This window comes from Apteryx mantelli, chromosome 2, assembly GCF_036417845.1.
Source record: "Apteryx mantelli isolate bAptMan1 chromosome 2, bAptMan1.hap1, whole genome shotgun sequence".
NCBI classification, from domain to species: Eukaryota; Metazoa; Chordata; class Aves; order Apterygiformes; family Apterygidae; genus Apteryx; species Apteryx mantelli.
The window spans coordinates 110536513-110555702 of NC_089979.1; the positions used below are offsets into that span (position 1 = coordinate 110536513).

Genomic DNA, 19190 nt, shown 5'->3' on the forward strand with positions numbered 1-19190 from the left:
GCCTGTTTGTTAATACATTTCTTTTATTACTGTTTCCAAGACAATAGATGAAATAATGGTGCCTTAAAAGTCTGCCATTATAACAATTGTTTTACAGGCTTTTGTGCAGCCCATTGCATGCATGGGCCTCAAAATACTTCATGCAGAAGCAGAAATGGTACTTTTGCACAGGTGGAGGAAAAGCAGCATGGGGAAGTGGAAGGGTTACTTTGGCAAGGTCGGGGAGAAATAAGACCTGCGCCTGTGCCCTATTCTGTAACCAATCAAAGCAAAAGATTAACTCTGCCATCGCATCTTCTGTGACCTGTGCAGATCTGCATTAGGAAGGTGCAACACGGAGAGCATGAGCAGAGGTTTAGCTAGCATAACCTTTCTGGAGTTCAGACTGCCAAATTTATGAGATCAGTACTAAGCCATTGAACATTTTCTTTATTAAAGAAGGTGGAAGAGCCCGAGGAAGGCTGGGTCTAGTCAAGCTCAGATTGCATGGCAGAGGTTAACAGTGCAGATCACAAGCTTGAGAGAGAACGTTTTCCCAGTTTGAACAGCATGTAACGTACCATATTGTACATTTCAAGTACATTCGAAAATGTTCAAACATGTTTACATTTCTGCACAGAACTAAAATCTGGCATTAAATGTGGCTGAGATTCCATTTTGCTAAATAAGGCCAGCTCTCAAAGCAGCGCACTTGCTGCAACATGCAACATTTGTAGTGCCAGCAACCAAATTCAATGCTTTTTCTTCCCAGACTTTTGAAGATAAATTGGTCTCCATCTTCAAAACTTACCCAGGTGCTGTTAAATCACTTTGTGGCTTTTTAGCTGTGCTTTCAAAAAGTAATTGTAGTTCTCCTCCTTCCAGAAAAAAGGGTGGTACTAAGTCTATTTACCTCATTTATTGAATTTCACACAGTTAAATTTTAAGTGAAATAAGAGCTTGATTCAGATCCCATTGATTTCAGGAGCAGTCTTTCCATTGACTTTCATTCAAGGCCTAAATGAAGATCAGAAAGTGATCCAGAGCTCATTTACATTTAATGTGCTCTTCAGCTATTCCTTTTAAACCTAAACATTATTGGAGGCTTTTCAAACCCTGCAGCATGTATTAACTTGCTCACTTGTCAACATGTGCAAATATCTAAATTTCTGCTGGAAGCCCTAATGTAAGTGTGAGCTGTAATGTTCATTCCCGCGACTGGGTAGTAGCTGGATACAACCTTTTTGAAGAATCAACTTTTACTTGTTATCTTTAGTTAGTTGGCAAGGCCTGTTTGCTGCATTAGTAGAGATAACCTAATATCACCTTTATTGTCTAGAGCAGCAAGCAGTGTTTCTCTTAGTGCTGTCTGTATTTTTTTGTCTTGTTTTAGCCTTGGTCAAGAAGTCTGGTCTCATTCTTAAGGGACAGGATGTCTCCCAGGGGCTTTGGGGGCATGAATCCTTCCTTCTGCAGGTGTCCACCTTGAATCCATATGGGATCGAAGTTACAAAATTAGTTGCTATAGACTAACTTTGGAGGGAGCGTGGTGCGGTGAAGCAGCTATAGACACCCTGAGGCTTGACCTGGCATCCACTGTGGTTGCTGGCAGTGCTTGCCGTGACTTCAGCGGGCACTGGACATGGTTATCGTGCAGGTGGACATGCATAGTTTTGAAGGCATCAAACAAAACTTGCACAGTTGCTCTTGTGTTTTCAGCTGTCTTCCAGATATATTGCAGTCTCCAGAGATGTCAGTCTGGTAGCCTGAGGGAGCTGCAGACATATATATATGTTTATTGGTTAAAAATGAGAATGTGTTGCATTTGTAATAGCAAACTTTCAGTCTGTCACTTGGAATCAGTTATAAGGGGTTTCTCTTACCATTTCTGAATCTGTGTGCGAATGCTTATGTAGAATTTAAACCTCAGGGGATTTGTGAATCTTTAGAAGCATATACGTGAACACCATAGCTTGCTTCAACATACGACTTGATTTAATATAAATCAAGAAAAACATGCAATTTCTTTTCATCGGAAAGCGCAAATGAAAATATGCAATTGCAGTGTCTTAAGAAATCCCACACGGTAAAATGTTCATGGCATAGTTTAATGCTTTTAAATCTCATTTCTCAAAGTTTAGCTCATTTTGAAACTATCTTAAACAGTCCAGAGCTGATGTAACTAGAAGCTGGTCCCACATTTTCGTAGGCACACGTCTTTAGGTTCTTTTTACTGTGCTGTAAAATCTTGCTGATCCACAGATGTTGCCAGAGCAAACAATATGAAGAACGTACTTACTTACAAGCTCACATATCTGTTATCATCCACTTATTTTCCCAAATATCCAGGTGCAGCTCTCGAAACGCCACACCCCTGCCATACGTGCCTCCCAAGACTGTAGACTCAGTGAGTTATGGCCGTTTTTGGAGGACTCTCCATCGCTTGCAGTCATGCTTTCTGCAGATTTTTTTACAACGCTTGCAGTAGCACAGAAAAACAAAAGGAGGTGGTGGTGTTGCCGAGAACCGTTCTGCTTTGTAGAGCCATGTCGTTTCCCTCCTGCCTGGTGGCCCTGGAGCAAGATGCCCATGTGCCCAACAGCAGGGCAGCCCTTCTCCCACACTGTAGAGGGCATGTTGCCTGCTGGGCCTGCCGCTGGCATCTTTTACCCCTTCCATGGCCTAATATGCAGAGTACAAGTGAAACTTGCTTCAAATAGTCCATAGGTTTAACGTGGCATATAGCTCACTGCCTAGAGACATAGCTGGGATTCAACGTATAGGTAAGGCTTGCCCTTGAAGGACCCAGCATAGGGGGTGGAAACACTTCCACGCAATGTCGCCACCGCTGACAGTGCCCTTCTTCCCTGATTTCCTTCACAGCAGCTCCCAAAGTTTCCTTCCTCTTTCTAGCGCTTGGTGTTACTGTGCTGTACTGCGTGCCGCATAGGTGTGGGAGCTACGGCTGGCATGTTTTGACTTGAAGAGCTGCATTTTGCGCCTTGACACATCCTGGGCTCGATAGATTTGCAGGGCCAGGCTTGTCACCGGGTGCCGTCAGGCTCGCGCGGAGAAACTGCTCTGAAGGGGCTTCAGAGTCCAGGTTGACTTCAAATAACATGTTAAGTGTTCTTCTGCAAGAGGCCTGAATTTCTGCAAACATGGTGTAAAAAAAGGGAAAAGGTGGGGAGAGGTGTGCCTTTGTGTTCTTTGTTATAAAATTTATTACTGCTGAGTACAAACTTTATAAGCTGTTAACATTTGTGTGTATGTGTGTGTGCATGTTTGCGCAGGGGTTGATAGATATAAAATTTTCTTATTACTCTATTTTCCTCTCTAACAAATGATAGGAACGGCTCATTATTTGAGTTTGCTGGGGACTGCACATGCAGTAGGCAAAGGTTTTTGCCCTGCTACGTGCAGAAGCCAAGTCCTGGGCGGACAGTGTGGCTTGGCAACCTGCATCCAACGCTGGCTCCTGAGCCGCACTGGTTATTCAGCAGCGTCCCTGTTAACTTTGAGCAGTGGCTCCCCGGTGAACCTGGGGGAAAAGTCCCACGCAAGCTCTTAATTTTGCTTAAAACAGCCTCCCCAAAGGGTGGCGGTTGTGAAGGCAGCCCAGCATGGGAACAGGCCTGATCTGGGCTGCTGGTGAGCGTATGTTGGGGAGCCGTTACCTCCCCACCGGCAGTCCCATTAAATAGCCTCCAAAATTCAATGAAAAACACCCCTGCAGCAGTTCCTGCCAGTGTTGCGGGGACACAGCCTGAGTCGCAGCTTGGAGAAACAGTGAAGGGTCCAGGTTGGACCTTCGCGGTGCTTGAAGGAGCTTTGCGGGGGGTGGAGAGCCCTCAAGCGTGGAGGCCGCCCTTCTCCGGGCAGATCGGCGCCACTGCGCGTACACGTCCTGCCCCGCTCCATGTTTTTCTGCCTGTGAATCCAGGGGCTGCGGTTTTGTGTTATGCCGAGCACCACTCTGGCCACCCGTGAGTATCCCAAAGTCCTTTTGACGGCGATGACATTGCGGGTTCCCGCTTTCTATCCAGCACATGCTCCGCGGTCTTTGATGTCAGACCTTGCCTTTGGCTGCCTTTCAAGGAAATGTTGTTCAGAGGGTTTGTTTTACTGAATTGTACAAATCAGCCTGTTCAGCTCAACCATCCCTATTTATTATTTAGAACTGCAATGATGTTTGTATCGTCTGCAAATATTTTTGGTGTGATTTTTATATTTTCTTACAGACCCCTGACAAAGCCATTTGAAGAAAACTGATCTAACCCATATATTTCTCAGGACCCTGCTAGAAGCACCCCCCTCAAAAAGTCACAAATTATTATTTACATTTTGAAGGTAACCTGTTCCCAAACCATAGAAAATTGTATGGTGACAATTTTCATTTCTTTGAAATTCTGCTGGCATTTACAGAAAAAGCTTGTTTTGTGCCATATCCCTCCTAAAATGGCCTCATAAGGCATTCAAAGGGGAAAGCTCAGTCTCTGCACTAAACCACAATGTCATTGCAGTTGCTCCAAATATACACCAGCATCAGTGAGAGGAGAATTTCATTCCGCAGCCAGTTTTATTGAAGCCAGTAGAAAGACTGATTTCAGCACATCCTGATCTGGCCTTAATCTGCAGGATTAATAAATATACATGCCGAATTAAATAATGGCAACAGAGAAGAAAAACAAAAATATTGCTTAATGATATTTGAAAAAAAAGAAAAACTAGGGAAATAATCAGTCTGAATCCCTTACTGTCAGAAATGTGCTGACTTTGGAGAGGTCTTCATTCAGGAGCAAGTGGGGTTTTTTGATGCAGTTATGTATTCGTTCAGGTAGACACTCAGCAGTTAACAAGCTCCGACTGTCAAACTGCCTCTGTCCTTGCAATTTAGGATGTGGCTTTTGCCATGGGAGGGCAGGTCTCCACTCCCGGCTGGAGCAGGCTGGGCAGAACTGACTGCGTGGATTGTGTTTGGGAGGCAGAAAGGAACATTTAAAATCAGATATAACTGAAAAAATTACTTTCTTCAAATAAACAGAAATAAGAAGGCTTCGAGGAAAGTTTTCTTTTAAGGCATAGTCTTTTTCTCCAATGTGGCATTAGTTTTGGGTCACTTTTGCAATTACAGTTCCCATCTAAGTACTCTTAAGAGCTGTGTCATTGTTTTTTCCCAGTGTGTCTGAAAATCTGAATTAATCTCAGGAGCTGCTGTATTCCAAACCGCACTGTTTGAGCAGGGACTTAGAACAGCCACACTGGGCTATTTTTCATGGTATTTGAATATGTGCAAAAATGATTGCCTTCTGTGGCAGCATTTTCAGTGCCTGAATGTTGTTGTCATTAAACTGCAATTGTTCTTTTGAGGTGCTGTGTCATTTGCAACCACTCTTCTCAAGGGAAAACATCTGTCAGTGCCTGAGCACTATTTGTACTCTTAACTTGTTTTCTAGATTTTCCTTTCCTTTCCTTAACTTTCAACAACAAATGATAGCAGGTTTTTTTTTTTTTTACTTTCCGTATCGTGTGGACTTTACCCCCTTTGAAATTCTTACTCAGTATGTAAAATACACTCAAAACCCAGTAATACAGAAGCTTCACCATCACATCTCTCTCCAATGTTGAAAAATTGCTTGATACGTAAAGTGTTTCTATTTAAACAGTTAGTCACATATGACAAGACTTTGCTACTTTCTTTTTCAAACCTCTGACATTTCATATCCTGTTTTCTTTCTTTATACAAAGCACTGTATGGTTCTTTCCATCAGAAATTGTGTTAGTCATCGTGACAGATGTCCTCTTTGCTCTAGTACTTCTTAGTCATCTTAAATGCCATTATTTTCATTGCTGGACAGTACTAGCTGCACTCCTCTGGTTTCCCCCATCGTATGGAAATAACCCTATGTGGATCTGTCTGGTAGTTGTATGGGAATGTTTTGAGGCTAGATAAATAATATCGGATATATAGGGCCTGTCCCCTATAGCTTACCCTCAGCTTTGTGTTCGAATAATACAGGATTTGGGTTTTAAAGGGAGAATGAGTGATGCCTGAGTTGGGAAGGGGGGGTTTTAAATGCAAGGTTTGACAGGAGAGGCACTGGAGGGATCCAGTGGCCAAAGGAGCGGTTTTGCCCAGGCTGGGGAGGGGGACAGGGACGTGCACCCCCTCCGCGCGTGGCCCCGCGCTGCCCGAAGTGCCGGCCTCACCCGAGAAACCTCCGGGCTGCAGTCAGGCGCTGGCTGTCAGTTCAGTCCAGTTCGTACAGGGCAGCCTGGCATCGCCCGCTCTTTGCATGCAGCAGCTTGGGAGCGTGTGGCAGCAGCAAAGGAAGGAGGAAATCAGGAATCCCCCTTGTTTAGTCTGGCTTTAACCGCTTGCATTTATTTCTCTCCCACCCCCTCGCGGATTTTAAATAGAAACCGGTCTAACTTTGCTGCAAGCCTTTTGACCATCCCCTTCCAAGCTGTGGCGTGGGCTGGCCCCGGCTGACTTTGCTCCTCTGAATTGCACTGAATTTAGGTCCCCAAAGCGCAGTGCCTGGGTGTCACTTGAAGAATGGTGTAGTTTAGCGCCTTTCTTCCCTCCCTTTCCTCCCTCTCTGCGTTATATATATTACTTCAAGTATGATTGTAATTTTAAATCTGAAGACCATTTATTAGCTGGTGAGTGGTAGGTTTGCCCAGTGTGTGCATTTAAGCATATGTTGCATAAATAAAATGTTTAATTTTTAGATCATTGGTCTTGCTTGAAAAGGGGCCAGTACGTGCAGTTTTGGAAATGCAAATAGTTGCGAACCCAAATGATGTAGTTAATGTGACTAGCCGTTTCGTGGACTCCATGTTAATCGTAACCAGCAGACCAATTACAAATGAATGAAAAAAAGAACTTTTCAAAAATAAAAAGGGCACCTGTCTGCCTGCAGGAAGGCGCAAACATCTGTACACATCAATCGTTAGTATAACACAAAACCTGTGTGATTGCCTATACATACCCATGTTGAGCAGTATTTCTTACAAAATGTTTCCAGTCCACTTGAAATATTTTTTCCCATGCCCTGGTTAAGATGAATTGGTTGCAGCGGCACTGATTTTAGGACACTAAGTACCTTTATCTCTGCTGGCCTTCAGAGGCAGCTCTGTGTCTGGTACAATTGCCTGGGAAGGTACAGTTGTCCCATGGAAATACTGGAATGAATCAAAGTGAAATTGCTGCAAATGAGCAAGGAGACAGGAATATTTATAAATATGCTGGCAGATGAGACAAGAATCTGTTTTCTGCAGGTTTTGCCTTATTTTCAATGATGGATGGAAAACGTGCAGGAAAAGTATATGAATTTATTATTTCAGGTAGTATAGCATTATAGGTAATATATCAAGCTTGGAAATGGGCTTGTGTGTCTCTGAAATTGCCTTGTTGAGTTATTTTGATGCGTATGTCAGAGCTGCAGGGAGGATAACACATCGTGCAAAATGCAGGCAGAAACAGCTGATGGAGACTGATGGTAACTTGGTTTCAAAGCATTCTCAAGGGTTTTTTCAGGTCTGGGACAAATATGCACAATAGGATTGGTGTTACAGTAACTGTAGGTTTTCTCGGGAAAAAAATAAAAACCAATTTGACTTGGACCAGGGCAGTTGCCTTAGGGACCAGTTTTTTTAATCTGAGCTTGAATGGATTTGAGGCAATGTATTTCCTGAGTCGGTTAGCATTACAAATGGATGCTTTTCTGGGTCCCTAACATCACCTGCGGAAAAGGTAAGTTAGGAAAAGCTTTGGTTTCGCCCCAGGTCTTTGTGCAGCTGTGGGATCAGTAGAAATTGGCACCCTTACTGACAGTCTTCACAGGTTGAGGGGTGGAGGGTCCTGGAGCTTGAACCTGGTCGCATCACCTAGAAATACTCCTTCAAAGCCAAGCTTCAGGCAGGGAAGGGAAACAGGCATTTTACTAAGTTGGTGGACGGAGAGAGGATTTTAGTATCCAAGGCTGTCAACCCCATACGTTTCATAAACACTAAAATTTGGTTTACATCTTGAAGAAGAAATGTGCATATCAGTAGAGCATGCCTCTTTTTTTGGCTGTTTCACCACTGCACTCTTATAAAGCACCTGATGCTTTGCATCGTTTCAGCAGTATCTGTATTTTTAGGCCGTTTGCTGAGGGAATACTGTGACTAATTAAAGACCACATCACTTTGGCATTTAGAAAGTGCAGCGAACCCACCAAGAACAGCATCATACAGAAATAAATGCCTGGTCTGCCAGCACTTGGGGTTATGTCCGTGTCCCGGGACGGGGACCGGGGCTGGTGAGTCACCCCGGTTGGGTTAGGAGAGCACCAGGCTCCCAGGCTGCATCCCTCATCATAGTGCTGCCACAGACAGCTGCCTCCTGGGAAGATGTCTCTGTGTCAAAACTTTCTAAGCTGATTATATTTTTGATATATGAACAGAACAGATAAGAGCAAAGCTGGGTTCTTTTCGAGATTAGCCCGTGCCCCGAAGTTCAGATCTGGATCTCAACTTCTCTGCTGCTTGGGGTTGTTCTGACCCTGAATTTTGATAAGGAAACTTCTCCGGTTTCTTTACTCTTGTATAACTAAAATGTGCGGCAGCCATGTGTAAGTGTCCACATGTGAGCTGCATAAAGAAGCAGGTGGTGTATATTATCATGGTGCCCAACAGTACCATGGAAGTATCCATACCCATCACTGACTCTTAAAACTGGATAGAGCTGTATGTGTTACTCATTGAAACAAAATTGTATAGTGAATGAATATGGCATCAAAATCTGTCCTTTAGAGGGCAAATGCGTCAAGTTTAATGGGGTTAAATTATAACATAGCTTGTCCACCCACTTATGCGCACGCATCCCACTTAAATCTCTGTGGAGAGAGGCGAGTGCTGCGCTGGCTGTGCTGCTGTTATTTTCAGTGCCTACGTGGCCGGCAGAAATGCAGCGTTTCATAAGCCAGACAAAATTACCTGCCATTATTACCTGAAACATGCGGAATCCCATTCTGCATTGTTTGATTTTGAAGAATTGATTACAGTGCAGTTTGGTTTTTTTCCCCTCTAGCCAGAACAGCATTCACACTATAGCATTATATGCAAGTAATTATACTATTTATCTTTTCAGAACATAGTTTTCGTAAGCAAAGAAATTGCAGGAATAGTATTAATCATCACATGCAGCCAAACCATTGTCTTTTCTTTCAAAACGTTTTATTTGGGAAATTATTCAACACCTCTGCCTGAGTTCAGTAACTCTACTGCATGGGCTTAGCTTTTTTTGTTTGACTTGGTTTTGTTTCCTCAGCATATGCTGCTTATGACCCAGGTTCTTCTCCAGTAAATATTGCTGTGAAGAGGTTGTTTTTTAATCTACTTAGAACTGCAGCAAACGAGGATTTAACACTCTATCTCTTTGAGCAAACAAAAAACTGTGCAATACAGAGAACCGGGTGGCCCTGTCTGACTGTTGATAGCTGTATACTGTTGAGATCTTCTTTATAGAAGCAACCTGTTTTATTCTGCTCCCCGGATCTTAACTACTGACCCACCTGCATCTTCTGCCCCCTGTGTAGAGGACACCATGAGCCTGATGGAGGGGACACTGCGTTTTAGCACTTTACCTGCTTCTGCCTCGTGTTTGAGTGCATTTCAAAATCACGCCATGTTAGAGGTTGGATCTGAGACCCTCAAACTGAAAATCTGAGCTGAGATTTTGACTGAGAGTCTTTTATTACTGTGTTTTGCCTTGGCTGGAGGATAACATGGCTTAAAATTCATGAAGATCTCTGGGAGGATTTTGTACTTGCCCAGCCAGTGCAAAGTCTCTTCGCCCCCATCCCCAATAGCAACACATTTTCTGGGACAGATCAGTATATGGCAATCTTTCCATCTTTCTGCCTTTAAAATGTGACCACTCCACAGAACAAGACCCCTTTTGTGACTGGCTTGTCATTCACAGTCCTCCTACTTGAAGCAGAAGAACTCAAATGCACATTTTTGAAATGTGAACTTATTGGAACAGTTAAGTTTGAAACTGGAGGAGAAAATCCTGCTTAGGAATTTCTCATCCTTTACAAAAATTCAAGGCAAATATGAAAAGAGTCATTTTCTACACTTGATCCTCATGTAGTAACAAGTGGCTTAGGTGGTTAAACTTTCCCCATTTCCTAACAGTTGCTGCTCTGATCCCAAATTCCATAATGTTTCTGTTGACTTGTAATAAGAAATCACTGTGGAATGTGAGTGAATAGCCTGTTTTAAGCATGGACGAAGAGTATTTCATTTGTTACCCCTGTAGCTCCGTAGTGATGATGACTGTACTGAGAAGTAACACATGTTCAGTAAAGGGCTTTGATGATTGATGATTATATTTTCATCACTGCCTATTAAGTTATTTTTTCGCCTTAAAAACATTGGCTGATAAATCTCCAACAGGTGTCGTCTTACGTTGCTGGCTCTGAAACCTGTTTCCATAGCTTTGTCAAGAGTCTATGTTATTTGCTTTGTAGTGCCCCATGCAATGGTGTTCTGGTTTGTGATTGGTGCCTCTAGGAATTACGGCTGTGTGAAATAAGAAAAGAATTATCATTTTGTTTGTTTTTTTCCTCTAAGTTAAAAGAATGCTATTCTTTCAGTGTATTGTGGAAAGGCATGAGGTCAGGCTTGGGTTTCATTACAGAAATGATGAGACAAAGGCTGACTCTTGCTCCCACTGAAGGGCAAATCTCCAAGCTGCACTGAAGCTTTCCACCTGGAAGGTGCTGGGCTGTGAAGTCTTTGACTGTGTTGTCTTGTGTATCATTCTCCTTTCTTCCATATTAGCATAGCACAGATATGTTTTAATTTTAGCTATATAGGGGTAACCCAGGGAAAGACTGGATGAGTACAATGTTTCTGGGGTTTTGGGGTGGAAGGCACTATTTAAAGTAATTTGCATACTGTTCTTCTGTTGCAGTCAAATGTAGTGGTGATAATTTTTGACAATTTCACTAGTTTTGACAAAGCAGAGTAATAGAGTTTCAGATGGGGGCTAATTTTTCCATCCTGCCGTTGTAAATATTTGTACTCTTCAGGGTGCTCCATGTGGGACCACTTTATTCCCCACTTACGAAGCAGGCTTCGGTGGATTTATATGCCAAAGCTGAGGAGATCTCTTGAGTCTACCATACTACCATATGTCAGAGCAGCAAGAGATGTGAGAGCCCTGGAGGTTCAGTTTGCTCTTCAATCCCAGACCTGTAGCCTGTGGGGACTGGAAGGAAAAAAACCCTTCTCCTCTCCCTCCCACCTGCTGGCCTTCCCTGCAGACCTGAGGCCACTGAACTGTCGTAAACGGCTCCTCAGGGAAATCCGTAACATCTGTAGCCATCACCTTGCAGAGCAGGGTACTGCTCTGAATAGCATTTGATGGCACTGTATCAGTGCCCTCTCCTCAGAGTTTGAGTTGTGCTTGTGGTAGAGCAAACCTAGTGCTGCTTACAGATGAAAGCCTCGTCTTGTTTTTTTTGTTTTTTTTTTTTTAATGTCAGAAAGTGAAGGAGGGTTGTTCCAGCTATTTCTGTGCCTGGGAAATATTGGGTACTCCCTACTCTATTGCCATTGGGGTGATGCAGCATAGAGACAGTGCTGTTTCTTACAGCAGTCTGTGCTGATGCTTCACTTACGATGATGCCTATGAAGATGGATGGACAAGTGTTTACTCTGTACTTATTCTTGCTTTCCTTCATGAAGCTTTCTTCTCTTCTCCACAGTTTGTCAAGGGACAAATAACAAGCTGACGCAGCTGGGTCATGTGGAAGACCATTTCACCAGCCTGCAGAGGATGTATAACAACTGCGAGGTGGTACTGAGCAACCTAGAGATTACATATGTAGAGCACAATCGTGATCTCTCTTTCCTGAAGGTTAGTGTTTTTGAACAGTGTGAATTCTCCTGCTAAAGGAATCTTAATTCATTTTTGAATGCAAAGAATCATCTGTGTATAAAATTCTATGGAAAGCAGACATGCTTTCCAAAAGCATAGTTAGATATTGTAAGTTTGAGAAATCACAGATTGCAATTTCAATATACCTGTCAGCTCCAGGATATGCTGAACTCAAAAATAATAAATCATGTTCTTTAAGAAATAGCTTCTGAAGTCCCTACTAACCTGTGTTGGCTGCCATGCAGACATGCTTCTTCCTTTTTGCAATTATTACCTGCGTATCCCGTTGCCTCACTCCTCAGAGGGCAAAAGGCTTTGTCATAATGTTGGCCAGAGCAAATCGCAAACTGGGTGGCAAACCACTGATGGCAGTTTTTGAAGCGCAGAGGCCCTTGCCCTCCAAACTGCAACTCGTTCTCTTGCCGTGGTGGTGTGTGACATGTTTAAAAGAGGGTATTTCAAATGCACTGCTTTTGGTGTGCCTAGTTGTCAGATTACAAGGTTTTCAAAGAAAGAGACAGGAGAGGAGAAAGCATTTTTCACATGGTAAGTGTATATCTGGTGTAAAGAGCTCTTGTACAGCAGATGTGAATAAACAGGCTAGTCCTCTGAATCTGGAGGAATAATCTCATCATATGACCTTTCCTATTCAGGGAATAAAGAGAGGGGAAAAGGCATGTCATTATAGTAGCAAGCAAGAACATCAGGAGAGAGTGCAGTTTCAGACATATGAGTTATAAATATATTGGTATTGCCATTTTTCTCTCCAAGCGTAACTTGACCATGGAACTCATGTCCCCAAGAATGTAACAGATCTCCTGAAAAATCACTGGTAGTCTACAGAGAATGGAAGAATAGTCTACGTGGTAGTTTGAGGATTTTTCACTTACAGTGATTTTTGTAGCAGGTAGAAATGCATACATTTCACAATACTAGGCAAGCACTGATTAATGAGTTCATCTATATCCAAGAGCAATGCCTCACTTGTCTTCTAACTGTTTATTACTAAAGCGAGAGACTGTTACCTGATCTCACCCTCTGCTGAGATTGGTAGATCCAGTAGGAAGGGGCATAGCAGAGAGAGTGCATGAGCCTCAACCGGATGAAGTCCCTGTGCTGCAAACGGTTGGGAGAATACTCAGGGGAAGTATCATACAGGGTTGCCACATGTACATGCTTGCCCTGTTCCTGTGCTTCCCCTAGGCATTCGCTCATGCCCTCTCTTGGAGACAAAATACAGTTAGCTACGCCTTTGGCAATGACCCTGTGGTAGCTGCTCTCAGATTCAGTTTATACCTTCTCAGACAGCAAAGTCTATCAAATGCAAAATACAAGTAAGCATGAAGCTGGGTTTCCTTTGTGCTGTTTTTCACATAGTCCCTGTGGCTCTCTGATTATATTTTGCTTGATTTTTCTTTTCATGGGATTACATGATTTGTTGTTCCTTAAAATTGAAAAGTGCTGGAATGGGTGGTGGTAGGGCTGGAAGACAACTATGTCAAGAAGAGCAAAGCCTGGTTTGTAGCAGAGTACTATGAATTAAGCATCTTGTTTTTTCTGTTGTTCCTTCAGACCATACAGGAGGTTGCAGGCTATGTGCTCATTGCACTTAATATGGTGGACGTAATTCCCCTAGAAAATCTTCAGATCATCCGAGGCAATGTGCTTTATGACAACTCTTATGCTCTGGCAGTTTTATCCAACTACCACGTGAATAAAACTCAAGGACTCCGAGAACTGCCAATGAGACATCTATCAGGTGAGAGAGGACAAGAGGTGGAGGTACCTGTAAAGTAAACTTCAACTGTTAGATTATTGGTAGCAAGATCCTGTTGAAGATCTTCTCCCAAAGGCATATGCTGTCAGATCCTGCTTTAAAAGCAATGATCTGAGCATAATTTCCAAGTTTTCTACTTGCTTTCCTGCTAGCTAGCTGTCCTCAAAAGGTGAATAAAGTTCCTAATTTTCCATTGGAAAAAGGTCCAGAAAATCCAAGGTATCAACAGGGCAGTGAGATTTATTTGGGTGTTCCAAAATGACAAAGAATCAGTCAACATTCTTGGACATATTTGCCACTTGTTATTTTGCATTATTTTATTACAGTGCATATGCTTCATTATTTTCTATTAAATACCAGTGAGAGTTGTTACTATGTGAAGGGCTGCAGAGCCAGGGTCTCGCAGGGTCTCTGGCTGATGGGCTGTGGCCATACAAACCATCAGTGCCCATACATGCCCACATCACCCTCTGCCAGAGGTCACAACACATGTAGCAGAGGCAGCAAAACTGGCCGTATGTCCAGTCTTCTGCCACCCCAGTTCACCCGGGCTTGGTAGCTTCACACATGGAGAAGAGAGCATTTGCACTAGGAAGCAGGATGGTGAGCTGAAGTGGGTAAGCACAAACTCCCTTCTGCCATCTCTGCCAAGGGCAATGGCCTCAGGAGGTGGTGCCAGGCAAAACATAGATTTAGTGGCATCCTACAGCAGCCAATTCTCCAGAACCGATTTGTCTGAGTCTGGTGTTAGTTATGCCTTCAGGTGTCCTGGTGCCTTGCACATTGTCCTTTTCTGCATAGTGTGACCGGGACGAAGAGATCTGTGTTTTATTTCCCTTTAAATGAGAGAGAAGACTTGCGCAGTTTGCTTTGCTTATTAATTTTTTTCCTTCCACCATAGAAATTCTCAATGGAGGTGTTAAAATCAGCAACAACCCAAAATTATGCAACATGGACACTGTCCTGTGGAATGACATCATTGACACAAATAAAAAGCCTCTCACAGTGCTTGATTTTGCAAGGAACCTGTCTTCTTGTAAGTATTAATTTACCAAAATGCTATGTGCTTCAGAATAGAGTATGCACAACCCATCTTTTATGCTGTGGGTTCGAAGTCTACCAATTCTTGCATGCATGAGTGTCAATCCCTGTTGTAAGGGAAATCATTTTCACCACTGACATAAGATGTAATTTTTCATCACAGTTGGGTCCTTGCTCATAGTTCAGCCAAGATCTCAAGAAAGCTTTCCTTGGTTTCAGAAAGTCCCTTATGTATGTGTTTCTTCCAGGACAGTGACACAACTCAGAATGAAGTGTACCTATTTCTTTTCCAGTAATTTTAAATTTACAGGGTAAGAGTCCGGGACTCATGGATGTCCTGTGGTGCTTAAGCTCCTGTTTGTGCTAAGGCCCAAGTTGCTTCATGTGAGGGCTGTGAAACTGCAGTATTTCAGGCTGCACAGACAGGCCTTGCAAAAATAATCATCACAGTCAGATAAATATGATGCTTTAGATCACCAGGGAGATGAGGATGTATTTAAAAGTTTATGTAACTTATCTCCATGCTTAGAGCAGGCTCAAGCTATTACTTCTAGTCGCTTGTAAAATCCCCAGTCATTTCACGGAAAGGAGAGTTTATTTTCATTTCTGAGCATTTCATTTCTGGCGCTATAAATTGGCGGAAAGCATATTTTCTTTATCTTCTTCCAGTTGTGTAATTGCCTGAGAGCTAATAGCCAACTTCTGTCTTGACATATATTCCGTGGAACCCTAGTATAATCAAGGGCTTGCAGGCAATACAAGTCAGCATAGCAGTCTGGCTCTAAACACCATAGAAATGTTAACCTTTAACTTTTAAAATTAAAAAAAAAAAAAGTTCTTTGGTCCCATACCAAATCAGTCAGCTGTTGGACAAGCACTGGCATTTATTCAGCTATCTGAAGGGTGGTGAGGGGGAGGGAGAATCACGTGTGATTAGCAGGAGGAAACACTCTAAGAGGAAGTGCTTCTTAAGTGTAGTGAATTACAGATTAGTCTGTTTAGACAGCCATTTACGTTTTTAATAATGATCCTGTAATCTGAAATGAGTCGTTTCTCTGGGGTTTTACTTGTCACTAAGAAACAACAACAACAACAACAACAAAAGGAAACGAGCGTGCGCGAGAGGGAAGAGGAAGGAGGGAGGGATGGCAAAGGACTGATGGGCGAAGAGAGACCTGTGCTGAACTTTAAAGGTCACGTCAGGTGCTCATCCTGCTGCATCTCCATTGATTGTCCGTCTGCTCTGTAGTGCTGTGCTGAGCAGGAATTCTAGCTGAGGGCAGGAGCAGGGCACAAAGCAGACAAGTCAGATTACCCTGTGGTCAGGATAACTGCCAGTTGCCCGCGAATCCCGTTGGTTTTGCTTTCTTTTTAGAAGCACGTTGTTCAGAAATGTTGATTTTCGTATGGCCTTTAACAAGTAGCTGTCAGGGGCCCCATCGCAAGCCAGTTGTGACTTGCCATTTTGTGCAAATCCAAGCAGCGAGGCCAGTCGGCCAGTTGCTGAGATTCCAGCTCCTAGCAGAAATATGTCCATTTTATAAGCTTGATTTGCTGTGTATTCAGCTTGCTTGCTGCAAGACGTGGGGAGCTGCACGTAGGAAACTAATGATAAAAGAAGGGCGAGGGTTTGATGTCCTGCTCTCCAAATTTATGAGTACCAGCATACAGGTGCTTCCTTTGCTGTTTTACTGAGACTAACAGCTCAGACTTTCTTTTCGACAGCTCTGAGGCATGTTGATGGCGTTGTAGTCCGGGATTTCATTGACAAACGTTTTTATAAAAACTCCACTCTCATGTTTTAGGTCCAAAATGTCATCCAAACTGTACAGAGGATCACTGCTGGGGCCCTGGTGAAGAGAACTGCCAGACATGTAAGCCTACAGATCAATTAAACAATATCTTGGATGCTACAAACCAAAACATACTAATTTGCTATTTACCAAATAATTTACCTGTCAAGTGAGAAGTAGGGACACATGTTTTACGCTCGTCCTTTGCTGCATCCTGCTGTGCGGAGGCTCCTCAAAGCCTGCTATAGACATATGTGGCCTGCTTCCCCTGCATGACAAATGGCAACCAAGTCTGAAGCTCACCCCTGGTACCGTGTGCATGCCCACGTGGGCTTCCCTGGTGCAAGAGCGCGGTGGCAGGGATGAAAGCTGTGCCAGCTCCTCCAGAGCAGCTCTGCTACTGCAGGACAAGCCTCTGAGCGATTTGCCTTGGGTCTCGGTTTCCCTGCAGATGCGGTGTTTCGCCAGCGCTGCAGAGACTGCAGCTGTTTCCTGAATTGAAAGCTTTTGTCTGCCTCCCTCAACTTTCCTCCCTCTGAACTTGAGAACATATGTACTTTTAAGTTAGTTTACCATATAAAGAGGTAATGCAGTAGCCGCACGGTGAATTGTTTGCATTGCTGCTGTTTCCAGCAGAGAGCCTCTGCAGGCTATTTAACAATACTTTTAATTGATAAAAGAAGTAACAACATAGCCTGATTTTTGTTGGTTTTAATTCCTCTTTTTGGCATCCCCGTAGGTTTCTATTATAAACACGAACTGTCACCGTCATATGGCTAATAAGACCTCACTGTACTCAGAAGACCTTTTGAAGGCTCTGAGAAAATGAATAGCCATTTTACAGTCTTTGTAAATGGAGCCTTTTGGGATTAGGAGGTTGTTCAGTTTTGTAGCATGTACTTTACTATAAAATTTTGCATTTAGGATGCTCACCTGATACTAAGAGAGCATTCAGAGATGCTTTAGGTTTCGCAAGGCTTTACTTCTCCTTAAGGAAAGGTTGAGGAGGAACACCACCTCACATTTTCTGATACTTCATTATTTTCTTTTTTTATAATAAATGGGAAAATGCATTGTTTCTGATCCTTGTTTCCTACCAGTTTTGTGTGAGTGTAACTCTGTAAAGAGTGGACTGCTGGTCCACGCTTACACAAATGAAAGCAACGTCGTCTCTTAGGTTTTCCATTGTAAATAATTATTAAAGCCTGTAAGTCTTATACAGCTTCCAGATCTTAAGGAAAAAATGAATGTATCTCCTCTCCCTCTTCATTTACTACGAGCTTTGGTTTTTCCCAGTTGGCTCTGCAGATTCGTTCAGCAGTTGCCAAGCGCGCTGAGCTCCCTTCGAGGTGGACAGTGGTTGCACACACAAAGCTCTTTCTAGGTTGATCCCCACTGCTGACACTGCACAGCTGTCCCATGGGCCTGTGAAACTCCAGGTCTCAATCCTGTGTTCAGGCCCTTCAGCATTTACAAACTTTCTTTGCCTTCAAGAGTATTATTTGGAGTGCCTAAAACAAAACCATTTGCCAGCTCTGGCTCTCCTCTTAAAACATTTAAGAATCCAGCCAACTGCAAATGTATCCCACATTTCCATACATGGGAAAGTTTGATGTGATATATATCTGTTTCTCCTTGAAGGAACTTGGGATATTCTGTATGAAATATAAACATTTTCCGTGATATATGTTTCCAGCAGGAAGCTTTAGTCAGTTGCTATCAAAGTGATGAGCTGTTTTACTCCCCTGCTGATGCTTATGAAAAAATAATATCAAAATGCTGTTCATGTAGAACAATGTGCCTTTTATTCCCGTTTCTGGTTCAATGGAGGAGCTGTTATCAGAGAGGCTAATGCATATTGTGGAGATAATCTGTTTCCTTAAAACTGCAGTATCTTGCTTACAGGCCTACAAGAAAAATGAAATAATACAGCTTGGATACATAAGTGTGTAATGGAAAAGGATAGGAAATGTGATTTAAAAAAAGAGCACTGTTGTATCCTCTGTAAACAGGTTACATTTTCTGATAATTCTCTGTTAATTAACAACGATCTGTTTCTGAGTTGCAGTAATTCTTGATGATATTGTAACTCGTTTGTGCCCAACTGGGAATTTGATAGCAGTTATCATAGGGTGCATCCAAAATGCTCGGAGTGCTATAATGCAGCGGATTAGCATTCCGGTTCCCCTGACCAACTGTTCAGGCACCGATCGTCAGAGCTTGCAGGACAGTAATTTTTTTGTTGAGAACACACAGTCTGACTTTGGCCTGTGATACAAACACATGCTAGCCATTAATTTCTGTTTTTTTTAAATTCTTCTGATTATTATATTCAAATTCAGATGATTTTGTTTCTAACCAAAATCTTGCGAGCAGTTTTTGCTTTCCTGCAAAAAACTGATTCAGGGCCAGTTTTTCCTTGGAATTGCATTGGTGCAAACCACATGGGAGTTGAGTAACAAAGATAAAATTTGGCCAAGGAATTGAAGCCTAAATAAAAATAATACACTAAGCATATGAAATTAGTTTGCTTAGTGGGTCCCTTCTGTCTGCAAATTTCAGAAATAATCTTAGTTTACTGAAGGGATCCTAACGTCACACCAACTATGTACTATTTCCTGTTATAGTCCAGAGTCCTGGCAGTTCTCCTGTCATGTTGTTT

At 42.8% G+C, this 19190-nt stretch overlaps 1 protein-coding gene across 1 annotated transcript in view; it reads left to right on the top strand.

The window, feature by feature from the left end:
- Positions 1 to 19190, top strand: part of EGFR (epidermal growth factor receptor) — a 161539-nt gene that overhangs the window by 102248 nt on the left and 40101 nt on the right. Inside the window, exons 2-5 of the mRNA XM_067291209.1 lie at positions 11745 to 11896; positions 13490 to 13676; positions 14596 to 14730; positions 16541 to 16609. Of these exons, the coding sequence (XP_067147310.1) occupies positions 11816 to 11896; positions 13490 to 13676; positions 14596 to 14730; positions 16541 to 16609 (472 nt within the window). The 5' untranslated portion in view covers positions 11745 to 11815. The remainder of the gene's footprint in view (positions 1 to 11744; positions 11897 to 13489; positions 13677 to 14595; positions 14731 to 16540; positions 16610 to 19190) is intronic.